Here is a 23,793-nt window from a genome sequence, read left to right on the forward strand (position 1 = left end):
GATTACCAGGAAGCAAAAAAAAAAAACAAAAAAACACAAATATCAGAGCAAGGAAGTGATACAAGGCAAGCAAACATGGGATAAAAAATATATTAAACCTTACTCTATTTAATTCTTGCTTTAGCTTATTGCTTATATTTTATTTCACAAATTTGACATTAAAGTGATGTCAGCTTTGGTCCTTTCTCCGTTTGGGTGGACTGTGGGTCCTGTACAAGGTACAGCAGCTCAGCAAACACAGATGCTGCCACATGCAGCCTTGAGACCTCTGTTTACAATTTGCTCAACATATCTGATGCCACTTTTTTAAAAAAAGACGTTCTAAATTTTGAAATGAAAAATGGTAATAACAATATGAGACAGTGAAAACAAGAACACACTTATGAGCTGAGCTTTAAAAGAAACATTTTATTTGGTAAAAAATAAAAGTAATAAATTATTTCAAGACACTTTTTGGTTTGTATCTGTACATACACAGTATATCCATTACATAGTTGCTATGTAATCCAGGAATTCCATCTGAGAAAAAGGATTTACGTATCAAGTAACAATTTTAGATGAAAACCAAGAGTCGGTTGCTGCCAGTATTGGAACCAACATATCAGTATTAAAATCAACTTGACAGAATTCCTTTTTTTCTCCTCAGAAATTACTCAGTAATACCTGTTCTGGGTATTGTGTGCTTGCAGCACCCCTCATGACTGTTTTGCATCTTCTAGATCAGCATTCCTCAGCTTTTTTTTATTCAATGACCATCTAATTATTATTACTACTTGAATCCCTATTTCAGTTCCACAGCATTGAAATACCAGCTCTGTCTGAACTGATAAAAATTATATTATGAATGTTCTCTTGCATGAATCTTTTGATTCTACTTGCTTCCTTTGTTTTATGTGGAAATATAGGATTTTTTTTTTAATTTTTTTTGATCTGGTCATATTTTTTCAGTAATCTGAACTCACTTCCAAGTCACTTTTTGAAATCTTATGGATCACCAGGAATCCACAGACTCTGCACTAAGGAAAATTAGAACCTGAAACCAAGAGCAATGATACTCTCACACCAGCATAGGTGAGACTTGGAAGAAACATGACCAATATGATGTCAAAATGCAGCCATAATGTCATCATGGGTCAAAATTAGACATGGCACAAAGAAAACAATGAAACTATATAGTCAACTGTTTCTCAAAATATATCAGCTAGGACTACACTGAGATTTTTACACCAAAATCTAACAAAACAAAAATGTATGGCTGGTGTTATTTTTTATCCCAGGAGGGTTTAAACCATCCTTCTTGTTTAAAGTTAAGTGGGTGTTTAATGCTTCATTGGATTTTCTGGGATTTAGGAAACTATAGACAACCAGTCTGCATTTTGAGCATGCTGATTGCTAAATGAGGCAAGAACAGACAATGTACAACAGACATGTAAGAGGCCTGTGTTTGAATGCTAACAAATAAGTTGCATTCATTTCTCAAACAAAACAAAATATTGCTACTGGTTGTTAGTCTTTAGGATAATGATTCTTGGACTGTCATAAATTGTCTGTTTCAAAGAGACAATAAATGTTTTTTTTTTTCTTTTTTCTTTTTTTTTTTTTTTTTTCATTCCCCTCTCCCTCCAGCTATATTTACATTTATTTGTTTATTTGAATCCAGCAGCTTCTTCTTGAGGGATATCCAGTCTTTTTTATTAAACTAGATTCACTTCCAGAAAAATGCAAATACATTCTCAAGATATACAAATAATTGATTTGCTAATCTAGCACCCTAAATCCTCCTGGATTTTAAGAAACAGGACTTGCCTGCTTTTTAAAGCATTGCAATATATGGAAATTGCTTTTAAATACTGACCTGGAGGGGACTGCTCTAAATAAGAGGGTGATGAATCAAAACTTAACAAATCAGTGTCACTTCAGTAGAAATCCAAACTACTAGCTTTGCCTAAGAGTAAAGCAGCTCAGTTCTGAGCTGTCCAAAAGCAAATGGTTTCAATTGTTTCTCAAAGCTGTTGTCAATATGCAATATTTCTTTGGCATCATGTCCGAATGTGAAAAAAGGAGACCTAACTGAAACTTAGTAAAGAGTTGAAAATGAAAAATTTCAGACTCTACAGAAAGGTACTAAGATATCTGTAAGCACCTGCATAAAAGAAAGAATGAAATGGCAAAATGGCATTTGAGCAGTGAAGACTCCTCTCTTGTCACTGGGGTGCTAATGGAATACGTACTCATGCAAGTGAAGACATAATCGGAGGAACATCTCTTAATTACGAACAAAATACTTCAGATTTATGTTGGTCTAACTCTAATTTAAATCAAAATAAACTCAAAAAAAAAAGTCACTAGAAATATTGTGCTGCACAGTACAATATTGATCTGGGGAATAAGTTCTTACTGATCTCTGTGTGCTACATGGTTGTACAACTACTTGTCAATTGTACAGCTTATGCCAAATGAAAAAAAAAAAAAAAAAAAAAGATATATTTATCATACACCTTAGTGAGCCATTTTACATTTTATTTTTACAATATCTGTCCACAGATTTTGGTTTTATTTTTTTTTTATAAACCACAACATTTCCTTACACATTTCAGAAAGTTGAAAAAAATGATTTATTTTTTTCTGTGAATGGTATTGCTCCTGCACCTATCAATGCACAAACATCTATTGCCTGATAAGCTTTTGTTCTCTCAAGGTTTGTGACAAATAATACTACCCTCATGTGTTAGACAGCTGGAAATTTAATTTGTCTTATTTTTTAACCATTCTTTACAAGCAGTTCATATTTCTTAGCATGAATAAAGAGTGCTGCATAAGCTCATTAATAAAATAAACATCATTTTGCAATCCAAGAGGCAGTAAAAATTGTTTATTACAAGGTTGAAGAAATGAAGCAATTAATTCACTGGATACTATGAGCACATATCGGGGTGGTTTATTTATGACATTAATTGTATGTGCACCGTATGCGGGGTCTGTATCTCCTGGCTGCATTGCCCAATGCTGCGTGCTCCTGAGAGCCACATTCAGAACTGCATAGCTCTGATCACCTGAATCTATCAGGGTGCTAATGGAGTTTTATTTAATGTGGAAATGACACAACATTTCACAACTCCCAAGCCATTTGTCCAAATGACTGTCATGCACGGTAATAACTATTACTTCATAGCCTTACAAAACTGGGAGTGCATTGGGTGTGTGCGGGGTGTAACAAACTTGCAACGTGCAGAACACATTTAGGACACATTGAACAAAGTGCATCTCCTTGGCAAAAGCAGAAACATCACAACAAGCTTTGGGAAAAGGAAGATCAAAAATATATCCTCTGTTCCAAACACACACATATCCCTATATCCCTTTTCTTTGCAGATGCAAAGAGCATGTACATTTTTTTCCACACTTTTCCTTTCTATTTTTGAAACAGCTGGGTTCCCACACAACCAGGAGGCAAATCAGACACGAATGGGCGAGCACTGTTTTCCCACCTGTAATGCACAATTCTGGAGGGAAAAAAGTAACAGCCGATCCTTGCACCAGCCGCCCTTGGAGCTCCCCAGTGCGCTCCCCCATCTCTAAAGCAGTAGCTGCTGGCAGGGCATTGGGCTGCTGTTCCCATGGTGTCCAAGCCACATCCTCCCCAAGCAGCCTTCAGCCTTGTAACACTTCTAAAATAGTGGTGTCACTGCATTAAGTGTCTGATCCAACTGCCACTGAGGTCAGTGGCGGTCTTTTTCATTCAGATCATATGATCTTTGATCAGAACTTAATGCAGACACATTCTCATGCAGGTTCTCTGAGGAGATATCTGAAAATGAAAAAGCAAATTCTACTACATTTAATTTATTGCATTATTAAGTGTATGAGCAGGATCTTCACTGAAGGCTCTTAATCTTCTGTGCATAAATACAAAATATAGCTATCTATCTAAATAAGTGACTTGGTAAATTAAAATATCTGTCTTCTCAGGACTCTATAATTAGCAACCCACTCTGGAAAATAGAGTAAAAAATTTCCCAAGTGTATCAGATACATTTCCCCAATTTTACTACAAAATGCAAAGAACTATAACTTCAAAAGTTGCCAGAAGGCCGTTGTCCTCCCTCCCTCATTTTCTTCCCAAATCTAGTGTTGCCTACAAGTGTATGTCAGAGCTCATAAGAGTAAAAGGAAAAATTAAATATCCTCCCCAAACCTACCTCCACCATTCTTAGCACCTCCTGCATCTCAGTTAAGTTCATTTGCTGTACAGTTAATTCAGGCACCATCCTGAAAAACTGTCTGCCCTGCTAAAAGGTGTTAGGACTTGCTGTGCACTGCTGCATTGCTGTTTGCTGGGTAGCTGTGGAATTATGTTGTGCCTGTACTGATAATATGCCTGGAATACTAAGGAGACATCATTTGCCTTGGGATCAGAGTCTGAAATTGCTTCCTCTGGCAGGACAGAATATTTCAGTGTGAATGGCCATTTAGGAAAAATACCTGCTATGGCATTTTAGCATGGAGTGAACGAAGTGACCAACGTTCGTTAAGAAGTTCATAAAATGTTTTCCATGATCAGGGGTAAAGAGGAGAGTGAAATTTTCAGCATAGGATTGAGACACCAGATCTAATCACCCTTAAAAATAAATACTATCCCCATGGTGAAATAATTGCTATAATGCATCAACCTAATAAGGCTGCCTGAGAAACAGTTTGAATGAAAAGCTTGCACTGCTTCACTGAAATCACTGCCAACAGCCGCGGTGAGTTCATGAGAGCCAGCAAGGATTTTCAGTGATGAGCATGAACTTGATTGAGCTGGTGAATGAAATGCCTTTCCGGTGTCTCTTTTTAAAGAACAGAGCCAAGACCTTCACAGTGGGACTCCACCATAGAACGCTGCATGACATTTCAGATCTAAGAGTGAAGTGGTCTCCTAAAAGATGCCTCAGAAACATGAAGACCCTGTATAAGATATATATGCTTTCAGCACCCAGATTTCTGAATTTCTATTGTTGAAAATTTACAATACTACCTAAATCCCAAAAGTGGTGAGCTGTCTGGTGCCTGCTGCAGGTATAAACTACCATCACTTTTTTTTTTTTTTTTTTTAAAAAAAATAAAAAAAAAAGTATTTTTCAAGATCTTACTTGTGGAGCTTATTTTTAGTAGTTGTTCTCAAAGCAAGCCTAAAACATATCCTGAGATGGGCAGCAGTGCTACCAAGGAAAGGATGTGAATATGCTTTTCTAATGTGCTGAGTGTCCTCATCAGAGAAATGTCTACCTGTTTGTCTCCAGCCTTCTGAATATGTAATTATTTGATGTGTGGTGGAACAGCCTTACTGAGTTTAAGTGGAATAAGACTGTCCCAGAGCATCTCACAGCTAAATGGCTATGAGCATTAAGGGACTCTGCTAAGAGATAGAGTCCACATCAAGGAGGGCTGGGAACCAGCTGAATGCTCTGGCTACAGGTTGCAAATGAGAAGTGGATGCCATGGTGCTGCCCAAACACATCACCCTCTCTGTGGTTTCTGTAAGCCCTAATCTGGTGTAGGTGCTTAATATCAAGAAAATTCTTATGACTGAAAGACCTGGATGAACACAGATATGTCCCCTTAAATTGTAGTTAGGTGCCTAAGCACCTTCACTAAGTTTAAACAAGTGCTGCTATTGCTCTTCACTGATACTTTTTTGGCTTAGGAGAGGTAGTGATTTATGTGGTGATTTTCATCAACCTCATTTTTAGATGCCTAATTGCTCCTGGCCTTGTAACATTCACTCTGACGTAAGGCAACAGGGCATGGAAAATTTAAGCATTGCAGTACTGAGCTTACAATCTTCATCATATGCCTAGTCTAAAGCACTTACAACCTTATTACAAAAAAAAAAAAAAAAAAAAGGTTATTAAAGCTAGAGTTGCACATAATCTGCCAACACCTAAAACATACTGTTACATGTGAAACTCAAAAACTTACCTGGGAAATGTAAGTCCACATTTTTTTTCTTTTTTTGGAAACACCAAACAGAAAAATCTAACAAAAAATATTTTTAGACTACGTTACAGAATACTGGCATGTTATACAAATGTAATTAATCCATTGAAATTTAAACCAGTTAAGTTCTTTTCAAGGCACTTTGTTTTATAAATATATATATATTTTGCTTTCATCCTACATTCACATTACTTTAGCCATGTAAAAAAGTCTGAGAAAGATGGGATTAAGGTCACTTTAAGATTTGTATGCCAAATACTTCAGAATAATATCATATTACATGGAAAATTCAATAAAGTAATATCCATCTGCTGCCTAAACATTTCAATAAATGCTAAGGGGTAAATTATTACCAAGATGGAATCTAAAAGAGGGTTTCAAAATGAGTTTGAAGTTAAGTAACATGCAATGCATTAACATTTGTGTTTAACATTTGAAAAAGTATATAAACACTGAAAAGATGCAAGCCACTATTCCTAGTGCTATCTTATTTTTAAAGGGCAAATCTTAAGAAAAAGTATTATTTGAAGTTTAAAAACACTCTCCATCTTTTTTTTACCAGCACATACTTTCTTCAAAAGGAAAATGTATAAAAGTAATCTTACAATATAAACACTATAAACAACTTTCTTGAGATATCTTCTGGACACAGAATTTCTGTAGACTTAAGCATAATAATTCTAGAATAATTATGTAAAAGTATGTACATTCATTCAAATGTCCTAAACCCTGAAGAAACCCAAGTAAGCTCTACAAAAGTTGCTTGTCAGTCTTATCCAGTTAAGAACGTACAGCTTTGCTACTCTTGCTGTATTTCAACATAATCAACAGAAGTTTTATTTGTTTTTGTGTAGGAAGTTCCCAAACTTTTGCATAAATCCCCTCAGTTTATTTTCATTAGGCTGCAGTGGATGATAAGCAGTTGAGTTGTAGCTGACCAGGTGATTACTCCTGCCATAGTTATTTCCTAAGGTCTTGCTTTTGATATCTGGAAGATGTGAACTATTTGGTAAATTTCCTACAAGTTGACTAGGATTTTCCATCTTACAGAATGGCTCAAAGCGACTATAAACACGCCTTTCACTCAAACGAGATCTTAGCTCCTCTTGATGTTTTGAGCTTGCCAGTTGTGGTGGTGTCATTGAACTTGCTCTTTGTAGAGCACAAACAGCAGGACTTTCAGGGGTAGCATTTGTGGTAGTTTCCTTTACATCTTGATATTGAATCTGTTCTGTATTAAATCTTGGGGTAGATGCATCTCCTGCAGTTTCTATGAACTTACTTTCAAGGGGGCACAAGACAGGACACTTTTTATTGCTTTCATCAGATGGAGGTTTTTGAGGCTTTGGTGATTTAGGAGACTTTGGAGACTTTGATGGGCTTGCAGCAACATCTTCTTTACTTCTGTTCAAGCTACCTTGGGAATTTGATGTGTTTCTCTTTCTTCTTGGGGAAGAATCTGTCTTATTTTCAGAGATCTTTGGTTTTTGATTCTCTTCTTCAGAAACCAAAGTGTCAGAACTACTACACATTCTATAAAAGGCAGGACCTTTGTTTTTTGACAAGATTTCCTTCTTGTCTGGTGTGAGATTAAGAAGTGACCGCAGTTTCTGGGATCCTTTCTTTAGAAAACTTGGGGAGTTCTTACTTTCTTTCTTTGATGTGCAATCCCTACTAGACTCCTCTTTGCTCGCTTCAGCAAGAACAGCCATAGAGATTGCCTTGGTAGCAGTTGGGCTCTTCAGCTCTCCTTTGAGGTTCTTTTCCTCCTGTGGCAAATGGTTGGTCACACTATGCAAACTTTTAGAGCTCTTCAGAGTGTCTTCGGGAAGTTTTGGACTAACTGGCTGCTTAAGCCTATGCCTGTTCAATGTGCTGTAAACATAACTGGATGCATGCTTGTCTGCACCAGGGTCTAATATGGACTTTGAATTAAACATGGGAAAGCTTCTCCTTTTAAGTATATTTTCATTTTGAACATTCTTCAGATTTTCTGCATGTTTGTCGGCACAGAGGGTTGCGTATAAGTAGATAGGTGGGTCCCCTGCTGCATGTGAATTTACCATAGGTTTTCTGTTGTCTGCAGTATGAATTCTGTGGTTTTTTGGTGCCTCTGATTTAAGTTGGACATTTGTGCTAAGCTCTTCTAAAGTATTGTCTGTTCCATTTTCCACACTTGGTGCATGATTTGATGTCCCTTTAGGTGTTGCACTTCCCTCTGACCCAATTATAGTTGAATTTGAAGAACTTGCACAGCTGCTTACCTCCTGCTGTTCGGGTAAAGTTGGCTGAAACACCAATGACGATCGTAAGCGAGAATGAGAGTACAGGGCATGAGCTTTAATATTTTCAGCTGTGTCATAGCTATCATATCTGTCACCCAAGGCTGACCCATTAGACTCCACTGGATAGTCAGATTGGTCATTTAAGTATGACTTAATTCGCCAGTTACGTAGGAATGATTTCGTTGTGTGTTCTAGGGTCGGCATCCTTTGCTGTAGATGGCGGATTTGATGATCTGTCCCATTAAAAGACCTCCTCACAATTGAATTTCTTTCTGCAAGATTTACCTTTGGTCGTGAAAACTGATCAGCGAAACTTTGTTGGGGTGGATTGCAGTTATTTGCATATCCTCCTCGTAACGAAGACACAATACTAAGGCTATCGGATGGCATTTTCCAAGTATTCAGTGGATTATTGGCTCTATTAATAGCCCTGTTGAGCAATAGGTAAGGTGTCCTTTCTGGCTTCTCCCCAGCATAACTATGCCTCTTCCAATGCTCATTTTTTTCACTAGGTTGATACTGCTGGATTGGATTTTGCATATTAAAACCTGGATGAAATGGTTGCTTATTATAGGCTTGATTTCTCAATCCAAATTTATCTATTTCATTCACTGCATATCTTCCTCGAGTTTTCAAATACACAGGATCTAAATTGTGAAGCTTGTCTTGCCTGCCAAAAAGGTTTCTTTGGCTAGAAACTGAAGCTAAGGAAGACACTGAGTGTTGGTACGTGTCATTATCCCAGAGTGTCCTGCGACTGTTAACCCGCACTAATTCTGGGGCAAATGAACTAGGAACAGAAGAACGAGCATACAGTGTCCTGAATTCTTCATCAAAGGATTCAACCAGCTGTCCTGTGATAACTTGAACCATACTGAGGTTGGTTTTTTCAAAAGACCACATAAAGCTGTAAGAAGAACAAATGACCATTAGAAACAGTTCTTTTGAACTAATGTATTTCACTGGACCTTCTTGATGGGAAAAAAAAAAAAAAGAAAGTTTTCACACACACTTGGATTTGGCACAAATACTTTCTTAATTAATAAATTATGGCATGATTCATGTCATTTGGATTTGAAAGGTCTAATCTAATACAATTTGAACTCAGTGGCAGACTTCCTCTGCTTTCAGGGGGAGCAAGACTGGGTCTATAACTACTTAATTGCTCTTATAAACAGGGGATATTGGAAAAAGGTATTCACAAGTGCGCAACATCAAATACCTAATGGTGCAAAATTACCCCTACAAAGACTAAGCCAGAATTAACTAGACCCACTCCTAAATCAGAGACAATGCGTGGTTAAGTTGTGAAAAAAGTATGTATGAAATAATACACAGAACTGTTTCCACAGGTATGAATAAACTTCAATCTAAACACATTCTCAAAAAGATGCACCTCAAAACTGTTAAACAGTTTACGTTTTCTACCATGCACACCAGCTTGGATATTAATTTTTCTATTAACTGCAGTGTACTGTATCCTGATAAAGGAAGTTTTCCTCTTTTCTACCATACTTATAAAGGCTGAACACATGCTCAAAGATAAGTAGCTATAACTACTTTATAGCTACAAAATGAGATAAAATACATTAACAAGTACATTCAGGATGTTTCAAAAATCCTGATATCATGGTGTTGAAACCATGTAATTTGTAGATTACACCAAACAAAAAAATCTGTCCTATGACCCTTATTTCATGTGAAGAAAAGTAAGTGAAAAAATGAAATGAAATCAATGAACTTGAACTTTGCATTTGTCTTCTGTATGTGATGAAGGTTTGTTGTAGTCACATAAATAATTTGCTGATTTCATTGTATTTGTTTTGCCTTTTTTTTTTTTTTTTTTAGGAAATAATACTGTGCTGAAATTAAATTAAAACATAACACATTTTTTTTCCTGTTTCTTTCTTTTTCCTGTTATAAATCACTAGATTCTTTTGCAAAGCAAGTTTAATTTCTACAGAAGTTCATGATTCCAGCTTCTGTGCTAGATCTTAAAGCAGTGTTATTTTTCAAAATGAAATGAGAAAAACTATCACATTCTCACAGACTCTAACACTGTGTGTAGATGTCAAAGCAGGCAGACTCTCTGGACTCTCTTACACTGACTCATTTATGAACTTGTCACTTACCTCACTACCATTTATACCCATCAATCTGAATTTGGGGCTGCTCAGTTCTCAGAGGAGATAAAGAGACAGATTTTCAAAAGCTTAAAGTAGTTGAAATCTACAATAATCAGCAGCTGTGGATCTGGCACCCAAGCATTAGGCTGGCAGAAATTAATTCAGTAGACCAAGAGAGAGAAGCATACCATGAAAAGAACACATATATTTAATAATGTGTGAGATAAAACTGCCCCTGCTTTAACCTATTTTTTTCCAGCTCTGCAAAGATGCAAGTTCTTCTGACCTATGCTTTGTGCAAATATACTGGAAATAAAATGGAAAATAAATAAAATAAAATAAAATAAAATAAAATAAAATAAAATAAAATAAAATAAAATAAAATAAAATAAAATAAAGCTTAACCAAATATAGACTATTTTTGACAATTCTGAATTTGACCATGCAGAATGCTATAAAGCTAGTCTACAGTTTTAGCTTTAGAAGATTACTACAAGGATAAACCATCCAAGAGAGCTTATGAAATACTTTGGTAGCCTTTTTTGGAGTTACTTTTAAACAAGAATAGTTCTATATTAAACAAATTGGTATTTTTCTCTCTTTTCTCCAAAACTTTGCCTAAATCAAAAGCTATATACTTTATTTCTTACTTATGAAAAATTACGAGGGGACCTCAAAATTTGGCAACATGTTATGTTATCTATCATTAAGTATCTATGACAACTTGATAGATTACTGGAAAGATAAATCAAATTTGCCCATGGAGTTTCCTGGAATAATTTTCAGAAATAGAAAAAATATATTTTGCAATAGGCAAAATTCTGAGATCACACGTTTTCTATGGGCACCTCAGTGACTGATCTTACCTGTAAGAACCGTATATGACTTTCTTACAGTCAACCAGAAGAAATTTTTGTTCCATTTTTCCATGGAATTTTGCTCCTGTTTTAGAATAGTAATCTTGTCCTTTTACTGTCCGCACCCTCATGTTCTGAAAAAGATAATTGAAATACTTTAATTGGTACACTATATTCTACATTTAGCATCCAGGGCTTTAAATGTCAGAGGTACAGTAGGAATTACATTATTGCATACCAGTAAATTCTGCAGGACAATAAATTCTAATCAAACCTGTCCCCTGGGGACCCAATATGGCAAGTTATTGCTTTGTCTTCAAGAATGATGAAATTTCCTAGGCCTTGGAAAAATGAATTTCCCCTTTTCCATACCCATCACTCTCAGAAATGAGGCTCTGGCACAAGAGGACTTTGACAAGAGAAAGAGATTTAGTATTGAAAAAAATCTTTTTAGCATCTTATATACTATATATGATTTCCGAGCAACTCAGCGAGTCAGAAATAACATCTAAAGCACCAGTATCACTTCTTTTAATTGAACAAGAGTAGTGTATCTACAAACATAGATATTTCACTCTGAGATGGTCTATCAAAAGATATCACCTGGCCCCAGAACGCCTTGCAGTTCCATCACCACAAAGATTTCTCAATTGGCTTTCCAGCATGGGATCAATTACATTTCTAAATCTGGAGATGCTATCACAGCATGTATAGCTAGTACAATCCCTACAAAGCAGTTAGGCTTGAATTCCAAACTCTATCCATAAGCTTTCTGTTTTACTCATGCAAACTCAGTAAATTCTACTGAGGAAATTTGCCATGATGGAACCCAAAAATGTGGTTAGTTTTTCTCCCAAACTGTTAATGAAGTTGCCTCAGCTGAGCCAGTATCTTTTCTGCACATGCAGTTCTGAATGACTTAAGTTATCTTTTTTTGCTTTAGTGTCCCTTGTGTTTTTTTTAAGCTCTTAGCAAAAGAACAATTCAAAACAAGTGTAAACAAACATTTTGTACTGTACTAATAATAAATTTCAAAAATTTCTTATATGAATACAGAAAAAAAATATAATAGCATTCATCATAAATTGTTACAGAAAGGTGTTTATTTATAACAAAAAGAAAATTTATGTTCAACGCAAACCAACCTACACCATCTACCTCCTGTAACTGTTGGATACAAAATGCTTCACAAGACCTAAAAAGAGCTTGGAATACATCTGTGAATGACCACAACATTTACTGTGGTTTCTAGCCTTGAAATATGTATTCTAGTGATGTTAATTTGTGGTAATTTACAAGTATTCCAGTTGGAGTGAAATGTGTAATTTAGCATTGGCAGTAAGAAAACAGAATCTATATGATTGTTGCCTAAACTGTATATACAGAAATAGTGGAATATAAGACTTCTGAATACAGAAATAACTCGTTTCTTGTGACTATCCATTAACTGCCAAGGTTCATATCTGCCCCAAATTCTGCTGCTACAAGGAAAGGCTGAAAATCACAGCAAGTGTGCTCTGTAAAGTCCAGGTACAGGAAATGGATTAGATCTGTTTATGAAGTAGAATGGATCAGACTGTACAGCATAAACTCAGATTGCAGGAGTTATAACTGTAGTCTCTACTACAGTCCACTGAACTCTCTCCAAACAGAAAATTCCAAAAATTAGGACAAAATCTGTATGAAATGATAAATATTTCCAAGTAACACATCCTTTCTAAAACCCTATATATTTTATTGTTTGTGGCTTATTTTTTTTTTTTTTTTTATCTAAAGACATATAATTCAAAGAAGCAAAACTTGCACATAAGAACTGCTGAGTTGGCAAGGTACAGTTTGACTCAAGCTGTTCAAGTTCTTTAAATTTGTTAGATGAGTTTTAACATAGCATTTTTTTCAAGCTGTTTGAACAAAAAATACAACTCAGTGAAAATGTACAAAGACAGCATTTAAAAATAATAAAAATTGTGACCTAAATGTCTTAAAAGTGTGCAAGAAACATAAAGTTTATCTCTTAATTTGCTGCATCAAGTTGATTCAATACATAGGTGTTATCTAGTAGTCCTGTAAAGTTTAAAAGTACTTGGGTTCAGTGAAAATATAGATGAATACCTAGATTATTTTCAGAAACAGTTAAAAAAAAGAATAACAATAACAACCCATTCTGCATTACTACATTGGAGGCTAATTTTTTGTCTCTTTAACTGCATCTCTAACTGCAATCACCTTTCACTGTCTTGCATTGTGTCCATGTATTGGGTTAACATTGCAAGATTTTGGTAGCAGGGGGCTGCAGGGGTGGCCTCTGTGAGAAGAGTCCAGCAACTGCCCCATGTTAGATAAGGGTCAGTTTCAGCTGGCTCCAAAGGGACCTGCTGCTGGCCAGAGCCAAGATAATAAGCAAAGTTGTTTGTGCCTCTGGGAGAGCAGATTTAAGAAAGGGAAAAACAAACAAACAAACAAACAAACAAACAAAAAACCTGCTGCACAACAGCAACTGGGAGAGTGAGGAGTGAGAAGCAGCCCTGCAGATGCCAAGGTCAGTGCAGATGGAGGGCAGGAGGTACTCCAGGCACACAGCAGCAGTTCCCCTGAGGCCCGTGGAGAGGCCCCTGGTGGAGCAGGCTGTCCCCCTGCAGCCCATGGGTCCCACATGGAGCAGATCTCCACGCTGCAGCCCGTGGAGGAGCCCCCAGTGGAGCAGGTGGATGTGGCCTGGAGGAAGCTTCTGCCCATGGAAAGCCCCGACAGGAGCAGGCCCCGGGCCGGAGCTGCAGCCCGTGGAGAGGAGCCCACGAAGGAGCAGGGGGTCTGGGGGGAGCTGCCACCCACATGTGGGGGACCTGTGCTGGAGCAGTTTGCTGCTCGGGGATGGACCCTGTGGTACAGAGCCATGTGGGAGCAGTTCCTGAAGAACTGCTGCCTGTGTGCAGCCCCTGCAGGATCAGTTTGGGAAGGACGGCATCCCGTGGGAGGGACCCCATGGGGAGCAGGGGCAGAGAGTGACCATGAAGGAACAGAGGAGACGAAGTGTCAGGGATGGACCACAGCCACCATTGCCCTGTTCCCCTGTGGTGCTTGGGGGGAGGAGGTAGAAGAGGGTAGGTTGGGTGGGAAGTGAGGTGTTTTTAGTTTCCTTTATTTCTCGATGTTCTAGTCTCTTAGTGATAGGTAATAAATTATATCAACCTCATTATGCTGAGTCTGTTTTGCCCATGACAATAATTGTTGAGTGATCTCCCTGTCCTTATCTTAGCCCTTGAGCCCTTTCCATCATATTTTCTTCCCCTTTCCCTTTGAGGATGGGGAGTGAGAGTGCACTTGTGCTGGAGCTAAGCTGTCCAGCAGGGTAAAACCGCCACAGTCCTTCAGGTTCTCACTACTTTGATTTTTAACTTGGAATCTAAAAGAACAAATTCATTTTTCCTGCTTTTCCAGTACTGTTGAACTTTTAACAAGCCAATTCCAGTGCAGAAAACTATTCTTTCCCCACCAGCTACTTTGGCAGAAAGAAGTAGTTAAATAACAAGCTTGTTTTTTTCATAAGTTAAGTAGTGCGTAAATAGTAAATAACTTAAAAAGAAGAAAAAAATTGCCCTATTCTAAAGATTATCACAATAGTAAGTCCTTATTTACTAAAAATTAAGATTGTGAATTACTTATTAATTTTACATTTACTTCAATGATTAAATATTTAGATCAATTATATCATTTAACTGCATTTGTATGTCTGCTTTATATTTACATTATAATATATTTATGTCATAATTTGATGGTCATTTGAAATTCAGTTTATACATTTTCAAATAACTATAACAGATAACGTTGACCTAATGACATGCCAGCTGAACCCATCAAATCTTACTGAGATAAGGCCTGGTGGGTATTGGACAGAATATCATTTAGGAGTCTGGAATGCTGTAGGCACAGGCAAAGCTAATGGTTTTCAATTTACTGTACTGTATAAAGAAACTTTTCCTTAGGTAATCATAAGTTAAAATATAACTTCAAGTAAGCCCTAAACCCTCAAAAAAATACAATTCACGTTAAATTGCTGTTTTTTTAAAACATCTTAGTTACTGTTTCCTCTGTTATCTTCAGTTTTCCTTCTCTTCTGCAGTATTATTCCTCCTGCAGCATTTCTGTCCTGCTTCCTTAATCCTGCCAAATCTTTCCCTGTCTCAGTATGTCATGCACTTAAAGATGGGAACATGGCATTATGAAGGCATGTGCCAGAGATCACGCTCACTGTTCTCATGTAACACTTCCTCTTCCTCCACAGCTCATCTGGCATTCTTCACTTACTTCAAACCTTCTAATTAGTTGCCAAGGATGCATCCTTTGAATAATCTCCCAAAATGCGTACTATTTTTGAGAACATAAAAGAACAATATGTTCCGCTTAAGATTAGTACACACATAATCGCAAACCCCATTTTGTATGAAATGCTGGGCTTCTCCTTCCTACTTGATTGTATCCTTGGTTGTATCATGGCTACAGGACTGCCATGCTAACAGCACTAAAAAAAACTGTCACTAATCAATACAGAAGTGATCAGTAATCAGCATCACGGTGTATAAAGCAATAATTAATTCACTTATGAATCTTGAGAGAAAATCTTGGGCAGCTGGAACAAACAAATCCACACATTAAGAAGGAATTGAGAGGAAAGAATTCCTTGAGAGGAAGCTATCCTGAGAGGACACGCAACAGTTTGTGAGATCAACTGTAGCAAGTCAAATGGAAAGTCTGTCTGGTCCTGTAAACTTTTTTTGAAAGTGACTGCTAGTGGATACGTATGGGGAGTAATTTAATTGAGGACTTGATATTTTAGCAGGTTTGTGAAGCCAAACATGGGATTTTCTCCCTCCTCCAAGAACTGATTGTAGGACTCAGGGACTGTTTGCATTCCTTATGTTTAAACATCCACTGTCTGAGCTGCAGATTGAGGATGGCCATCAGAGCTATCCAATTAAATGACAGCTAAACGATGAACAGGAAACAAGCTCTAACTTCTCTTTTTATGTGTGACTGTGCAGCTGACTATCTTCCCCGAGATAACCACATAACCACAATTTAAAATGTGGAAGTATAATTCAAGATTAAACATTTATTTTCATCATTAAAAAATCCCCAATGTGATAGATAAGAACAGTGAATACACTGGTCTCAAACATTTCATTTCAGCTCTTTTTATTTGTAAAGTCTGTTTTTATCAGCATTCAGTTACTCACCCTGTACTTGCTGTCAAGAAGTACATAAAGAAGAGAATGAATGTCCATCTAATACTTAGCCTAGCAACTTTAAAGAAAAATAAGTCGCATTTCTCATATTGTTCATTATTACTAGTATTATCTGTTATCCTAGGCCTCTGTTCTCACTACAAGATAGTAGTTGCTCTGCAAATGCAAAGTAGCTTTCCAGCTACGTTCTGTCACTACTTCCAAGCAGGTTCAATGACTACTGTGCATTTAAGCATGTGTATTTGGGAGTAGACTTCACAAAAGGAAAGTAAAATCAATTCTTTACTGGTACTATTTTCTCATATTTCCCATTAACTATAAATACTGAGAAGACTATCAGGGGGTAAACAGTTCCTGCCAAATTGCTTTCAATATATCCTGTAGCAAGATGACTCTTCATAATTTCCAGAGAAGTAAAAATAAGTTTCTGCAGAGTACGGAGCCTCTACCACATGCCACAACTCATATCAAATAAAACACTAAGGTGTGTTATCAGCCAGGGAACTTGGTTTTCTTCTTGGGTATTAAACAGCATTTTCTACATTGGTTCACTGTTTGTAATCAAAAATGAAGTTATAGCTTAAGCATTCTGGTGATACTGGGGATTGCCGTCTCAGAGCTGTGTTTTGCAGTGCAAATCTATCTCACAGTTTGCTGCAGCATCTGTCAGCAGCAGAAAAAAAAAAAATCTCTAGAAAAAAATTAGCAATTATTTTTTTGAAAAAGTACCTGAAAAAAGTCATAATCTGTACTGACTCTTCATCTTTCAATGAAAAGGAGTTACTCACCAAACAGCAAGTCTGACTGGTGACAAAGTTAATAAATAGAAGTTTAGATAGAGAAAAGAAAGAAAGAGAAATACATTAGCTAATAGGGGAAATGTAGGACAGTCAGTAAACAGATAAATTAAATTGAAAATGGGGAAAGAGAAATGGGAGAGTACAGGAAAGGAATTACGTATTTGAGTTGAGTTCCACTGATGATGTTAAGGTGAACTTTAAGTAAAAACCAACCCATGAGAAGAAATGTTGTAAAAGAGACTGGAAAAGCGCCTAGTAAATTCAAGTTGTCATATTCTTCCGTATAGAATTCACATCATAGTCACATAATACATAGTCTATCAATACCTTCAGTATATACTCTTTCAAAAAAAGATGGAAACATGCCCTGGTATGGATTTGCACTACATATGAGACATTTAAGGTACATTTATTTACAAATAAATCCTCTTTTTTCCATATAGAAGACCACTGAATTGTAAATCTGAATTCGAAAATACAGTCTCTCTCATTACAGCATTTAATTTTTTACTGATTCAAAGGAAGAGATAAAGAGCCAGTGAGTATATTGACTAAGTCATAAAGGCTTGAGAGTAACTCCTCCTCATGAGTGCACAGGATGAAGAATGTCTGCCATACTCAAGACTGAACCAAATCATGCCAGAGAATAACAAGGCCAGTGCTGCTGTTGCTACATTTTGAGGAAGAAGAAATATATCCTTACATCTGTCCTCTTCTTGCTTTCACTGAAGAGGAGAGGAGGGCCAAAAGCACAAAAAGGCAATGAAGCACCAAGGCAATGAAAAAAAAGAGACAGAAACCTTGCCAAAGTATTGACTGCTCTTTCACAGTCACCAGTGGCTTCCCTTCATCCTGAAGAAAGACACAGGATAATTACTGTGGGAGTAGGAAGCTTTTATTCTTAGAGCAACAGTCACTGGGAGTAGCACCTGGATGAGGAGCCTGAAGAGCTTTACCACAAGCTGAACAGGAAACCCTGCACACAACAGGATTACTGTTTAGATCTTTGGCATACATTTTTCATTTTCTGATAAACCTTGAAGCATTCCAAGCAAACCTTTCAGTGTAAAAATGTTTCTCCCATTGTTACAGAACAGAAACACATAAAGAATAACGTCACTAAAGAGTCCAAATCTGAACTCTCCAACCCATACCAAATCCATACCAAATCCACTGTAATGTATGTACGCAAGTTCTTTCAACCACAGTGTAAATGCCTGTAGGTCTATAAAACAACAGTAAAACGAAAACCTCCAAATCACTCCCAAAAGTTAGAAACAGCTATAGATACATATTGCACAGAATCAGTTTGAAAATGCATATTACCACATTTTTCAAGATAGAGCTTGAAAAAAATACTCTTAATTTCTTTTACATTGGCAGGATAAAACTCATGGCATTAAAAAGAAATGTACTCTGTTTTTATCAGCATTTATGGCAAAGTTAACCCAAGTTATTGGGAAACAATGGTGTCTGAAGTTCCAGTGTACTGCCAAATACTGACTTCATGAGGGCAATTACTACCAGGGTCTACAGACCCACAATATTTGTGGCATTTTCTTTTCAAAAATTCCCATAGCTTTGTGTATTAGGCCAGTAGAGGGCAATCCCACATGCTCAAATCCCCCACATCAGAAATAAATATGGGAAGTGGTTTGGTAATACTTTCAAGGGCCTAAGTCAACACTCCAGAGCAAAACTTGGTATAAAATACAGGTTTTTCCAAAACTTTAAGAAAAAAGCCTTCTTTATACTCACAAAAACACTCTACCTCCATCTATTTTTTAGACTGGGTTCTTAAAATTGTAAGAAGAGCTTCTGAGATATTTTTGCCAGGAGTAAACATGGCACTACTAGTTAAGAAACAAGGAACTGCAAATGGAGCTATATGGAAGTTCAGCCACAGAAGAGTTTAAGGCTTTGCAGAGAAACTCTGGTACTGTGCTTGGAACATTTTCAGAGATATCTACAATGACAGTAAACCTAGAAGTATTTATGAAGCATTTATGTCAGGTCAGTGCAGCATATGGTTAGCATTCTGTTCCCTAATATAGTAGGGTGGTGCAGGACATTGGGTGAAAAATGTAAACATCAGTCCTCTCTTAATTATCTTTCTTATAGGGCAAATTACATATGTAATGTATAAAAGTAAGCCTACTCATAATGTGTGCTGTAGACAGACATAATAAGAAGTGCTTTCTAAACAGAAACTAAAACAGAACCCTAGTTTAATGCATTTTAATAGTAATCACATTTAACAAAAAGATCATGAAATGAAGTAGACCATTTATTATTCCAAACAATTTGCATAAGCTTTATGATTTTATTTGCAGGTTAATTTAACATAAAGGAAAAGGAAGCAAAGTTTTTCAAAGCTGTACTATGCCTAAGGAGATAATAATGGAAAAATATTTTATAAATAACATGGAAAAAATACATAATTCTATCAAACATTCTTGTTTTGGCACACGAAAAAGATAAAAGCTTTTCTAAAGAGAATAACATTTGTAGAGAAGGTTCTTCTGAGAGTTTACCAGATTATACTTCATAGTTAATTTGATATAGCAGTATTTGATAATGAGGTTTTGAATAATAGTGTCTTTTCTTTGGGTTGCAGAGGAATGACTAGCGAATGTTCAAGCACAGGAACACAAGAAGTCTTACCCTGAGCCTCTGAACTTGACAGCCTTGTTTCTCTGTCATTTTCAGAAAGTGACTGAAGTTTGACTCATCAAGCAGGAGATACACTGCAATCCCTCTTGTAGATGCTTCTACAATTTCTCTAAAAATATCGACATCTGTAAACATATCCATAACTATGGCAATGACCTGAAAAAAATAAAAGACAAAAATTACTGTGTTGTATAAACACACATTTGAAACTCTTCACTGAAGTTTGCACTGTGCAGCTAACACACCAATGCTATTCATGCATCAGAAAGTTCTAATATTTCCCATGGGGTACCACTTAACCCAGAAGGCTTCTCAAGAGCACTGCATCTTCTTCTTGAGAGGACAGGTGATTGTTTATATGACAGTCATCACAAACCACAAACTCTGGAAAATTGTTGTATTATGTGTGGGTGTTATAGGGAAAAAGAAAGCCAGTGTAACAGAAGGAAATGGGAAGTGATATTAATACAGTGAAAAAAAAAAATGGAGCCAACTCTATTATACAGTCTGACTGCATAATAGAAAATCCAGATAACACTGTTTTTGTACAAGGTGGTTGTTCAACCTAATCTAAATGCTGTTCTTTGTCTTCACAGTTTTCCCTAAAACTAATAATTTGAGAGTTTGAAGGAGTCAATAAGCAGACATTGAACAGCTGGAGTTGATGAAGACTTCAGCATCCGTACTGACTCATCACACTCACTGGGACGAAACTCCTTCAGCTGGTGAGAGGTTGGTTCAGGAAGATTAGAGAGTGCTGAACACCAGCCATTGCTGGTGTTCAGCCTCGGGGAATAATGCAGGTATTTCTGACTGGGAAAAGCAATGTCCTGCTAATCACATTTTGGAGATGATACACAATTTACTTATCATTAGTAATTTGGAATGAAGTAATATTGAAATAGAGGAAATAACAGTGGGAATGTAACTGTGGAAATAACTGTGCAACTTTAAAAAATACTATTCTTACCCATTAGAGTCTTCACAAGAAGTTCCAATGAAACTTTTCAGGTGCAAATTCAAATCAAATAAAGCCTATCACAGGTATAAGAGTAGGCTTGATAGTGAGCTTGCTTTACCAGTTTCACTCATCCTTAAATTTTCCATACTTGAACATTATTGGTATAATTGTAAAGTTACAATCACTCATCTTATTCTGGAACTGAAACATTTATTTTACACACAAAATTTGGTAAAGGATGTTGCTCACACAGAGGTAAATGCTATGTCTCCAGTCAGTCATCTGAATTGCATTTTGAATGTGTTTGCTTAGAACCAGAAGACTCGTTTATGGCAAATATATACTTTGAACACTAGAAATACAAACAGGAGCTGACCAAGAATAAAAAATAAAATAACAATGTCATTAAGAAAGGTAAAGACAGCTCCTGAAGCAATAAAAATGAAAGGAGTTGGCTTACAATAACATGTCACCTGGCAGTAAAAAGACTCCTTACTAATCCACCAGTCAGAAAGGAACTGAATAGCATGAAATAACTGAATTCTTTCAAATGTCCTGTGTATTACCTCACATTTTTACTGACTTTTTGGGAAAATAATAATTAAAAACAAACAAACAAACAAACAAAAAAAAAAACACACAACCAACCAAACAAAAAAAAAAACAACCAACAACACACAAACAACAGTTCTTTAACAGTACAAATTATTTTTTTCATCTACATTTGAAAGGAAAGAATGAAAACCACAGAAGTTTATTTTGACTCATCATTTCTGCTTGGTCTTGACTCAGATACACAAAACTAACTGAACGTGGCAACCCTATTTATTCATCTGTCTTGTTTCTCTTACATCCGAACAGAAGTATGCCAATGTAGATCAAGCATGCTAGGTAAAAATGATCAAAGAAGAAAGTCTGCTGCCAAATAGGTTTGTTTCATTATCTGTGTCCCCCTCCCTCTGATCTCCTCAATTTCTTCTTAACCTTTCATTTTCTTTTAGAAATCTTTTAGAAATAGGTGCTCATTATATTAAAGAATGCATTTAAGTTATGGGATAAATCCTGAGTAAGTAAACTGACATAAATACATAAATACATAAAATATTTAAAATATACACTACAGACTTCAAAAATCCTTCTAACATTTTTGTATGGCAGATATCTACAATGCTAATTTGCAGCATCTGTGGTTACAAAGACTAATATACTGGAAGCATATAGAAAAAATATAAACAAACAAAAAAAAAACAACAGCTAGAATAAGTAATCCAAACTGAAACCAAAGCTGACTAGAATGGCCATATTTGGCTTAGGAATAAGGGAAGTGAGATATGAATTGAAAAAACAAGCAGGTATGAGAGTGCTGGCTGTGTACTACTAGTAAAAACAATCACTGCTGTTGATGATATGCAGATACACCAAACCTTAGGAATGAACAGAGCACCCCTCTTTGTCTTCACTAGCAGAACTGGTCTTAAACCTTTAATTTTGAAATTTTAGACTTAATTCTATGAAGTACCGAACTATTATTGTGAGAAAAAGCAAGTTTCGCTTTCAAAGTTTGCATAGGCATTACACTTTGAAACCTGAAGTTTGTGCTAGATCCTCAACAGATTTAAGGACATTTGCAAAGCCACATTTGTGATTTGACAATCAGCTGGACATTTATTTTTCCATTCCCTGGAAATCAAAGGTTACTTGTGAAGTATACCCTTGTTAGTCTGCCTATTCCCTTTTAGCAACACAATTAATCCTGTCAACACTAATGTTTAGTAGGCTGAATTGCTGAAGGAAGAAAAGAGTCAAATTTGCGTCATGTATCAACATACACGATAGGTAAAAGCAGTAATTTGCAGAGATAAGGTTATTTCTGTATATAGATTTCTGTAAGTCAAACTAGATATTTGGTGATAAACTACATATTTTGATGCAGAGAGTGGATCCCATAAATATCAAAATATTCTGGCTTTTAAGTATACTAAATTTCCCTTAATTTTTAATTCCTTGGGTACATTTGCCAACTTTGAAGAAGAAGGAAGTACTGAGCTCGGACAAGGAGAAAGCCAATTCAGAGTCCCAGGTTTTGATTAAGGAGACCAAGACTAGGCAGATCCCCCAAAATAAGTATTCTGTAATGTGAAAATACCTTTACTTAAAGCTCTAATATCAGCTGCAGGATTAGTTATTTGCTGCATAACGCTGGAAGAAAAGATGTCACTACAGTGTTATAAATTTGTTTCTGAAATTGAAGAATGAATTTTCACACTGATACTTACAAGAGGAAGCCAGGTAACAATGAAATCCAGCAAGGAAAAGGAAAAGGGATAGAATTCAAAGAGCAGCAAACAGCTCAGAAAATTGGCTATGCCACAAATTCTGTTTCTTTTGGGCATATGAGCAATCTCCTGTGTCAAGAAAATCCCTCAAGGCAGAACACTTCAGTGTCTTACAGTACATTTATAGGCTTCCTTATAAGATGCCATTTTCTTTCCAGAAAATATTTGTTTTCCAAAAGGCAGGGCTCTCTGCAAAAACAAGCACCAATGCTTTTATAAGGATGTGCAAAGGCCATCCAACCATGCAGGGGATACTGGATAGGTGCAGGAGTTTTCAGCTGAAAGTGTCAGATTTCTGGGAGAACTTGCCAAACGTAAGAAACTGATTATCACCCTGATCAAAAATGGCCCTTGGGACTAATTAAGCATTTTACATTTTCAGGGATGAGAGAATAGTTGGCAGAGCAGACATGCTGATATTATGCACAGCAAAAGTGGAGTACTGCCACCTGACTTGAAATTAGATAGGAAAAAACAAACCAAAACAAAACAAAACATTCCAATGACCAATTAAGGATGAAGCCAGTGCAGAA

The 23,793-nt window shown here is 36.5% G+C and overlaps 1 protein-coding gene across 2 annotated transcripts in view; it reads right to left on the reverse strand.

The window, feature by feature from the left end:
- Positions 1-388: 388 nt before the first annotated feature.
- The window catches only part of FAM83B (family with sequence similarity 83 member B), a 56,012-nt gene continuing 32,607 nt past the window's right edge, over positions 389-23,793 (reverse strand). For both annotated transcript variants that reach the window (XM_084512629.1, XM_084512630.1), the window contains exons 3-5: positions 19,955-20,119; positions 11,257-11,381; positions 389-9,171 (exon numbers count right to left, since the gene is read on the reverse strand). In XM_084512629.1, coding sequence (XP_084368755.1) covers positions 6,816-9,171; positions 11,257-11,381; positions 19,955-20,119 — 2,646 coding nt within the window. In that variant the 3' untranslated portion in view covers positions 389-6,815. The remainder of the gene's footprint in view (positions 9,172-11,256; positions 11,382-19,954; positions 20,120-23,793) is intronic.

This window comes from Aythya ferina (genome assembly GCF_964211825.1).
Source record: "Aythya ferina genome assembly, chromosome: 3".
NCBI lineage: Eukaryota > Metazoa > Chordata > Aves > Anseriformes > Anatidae > Aythya > Aythya ferina.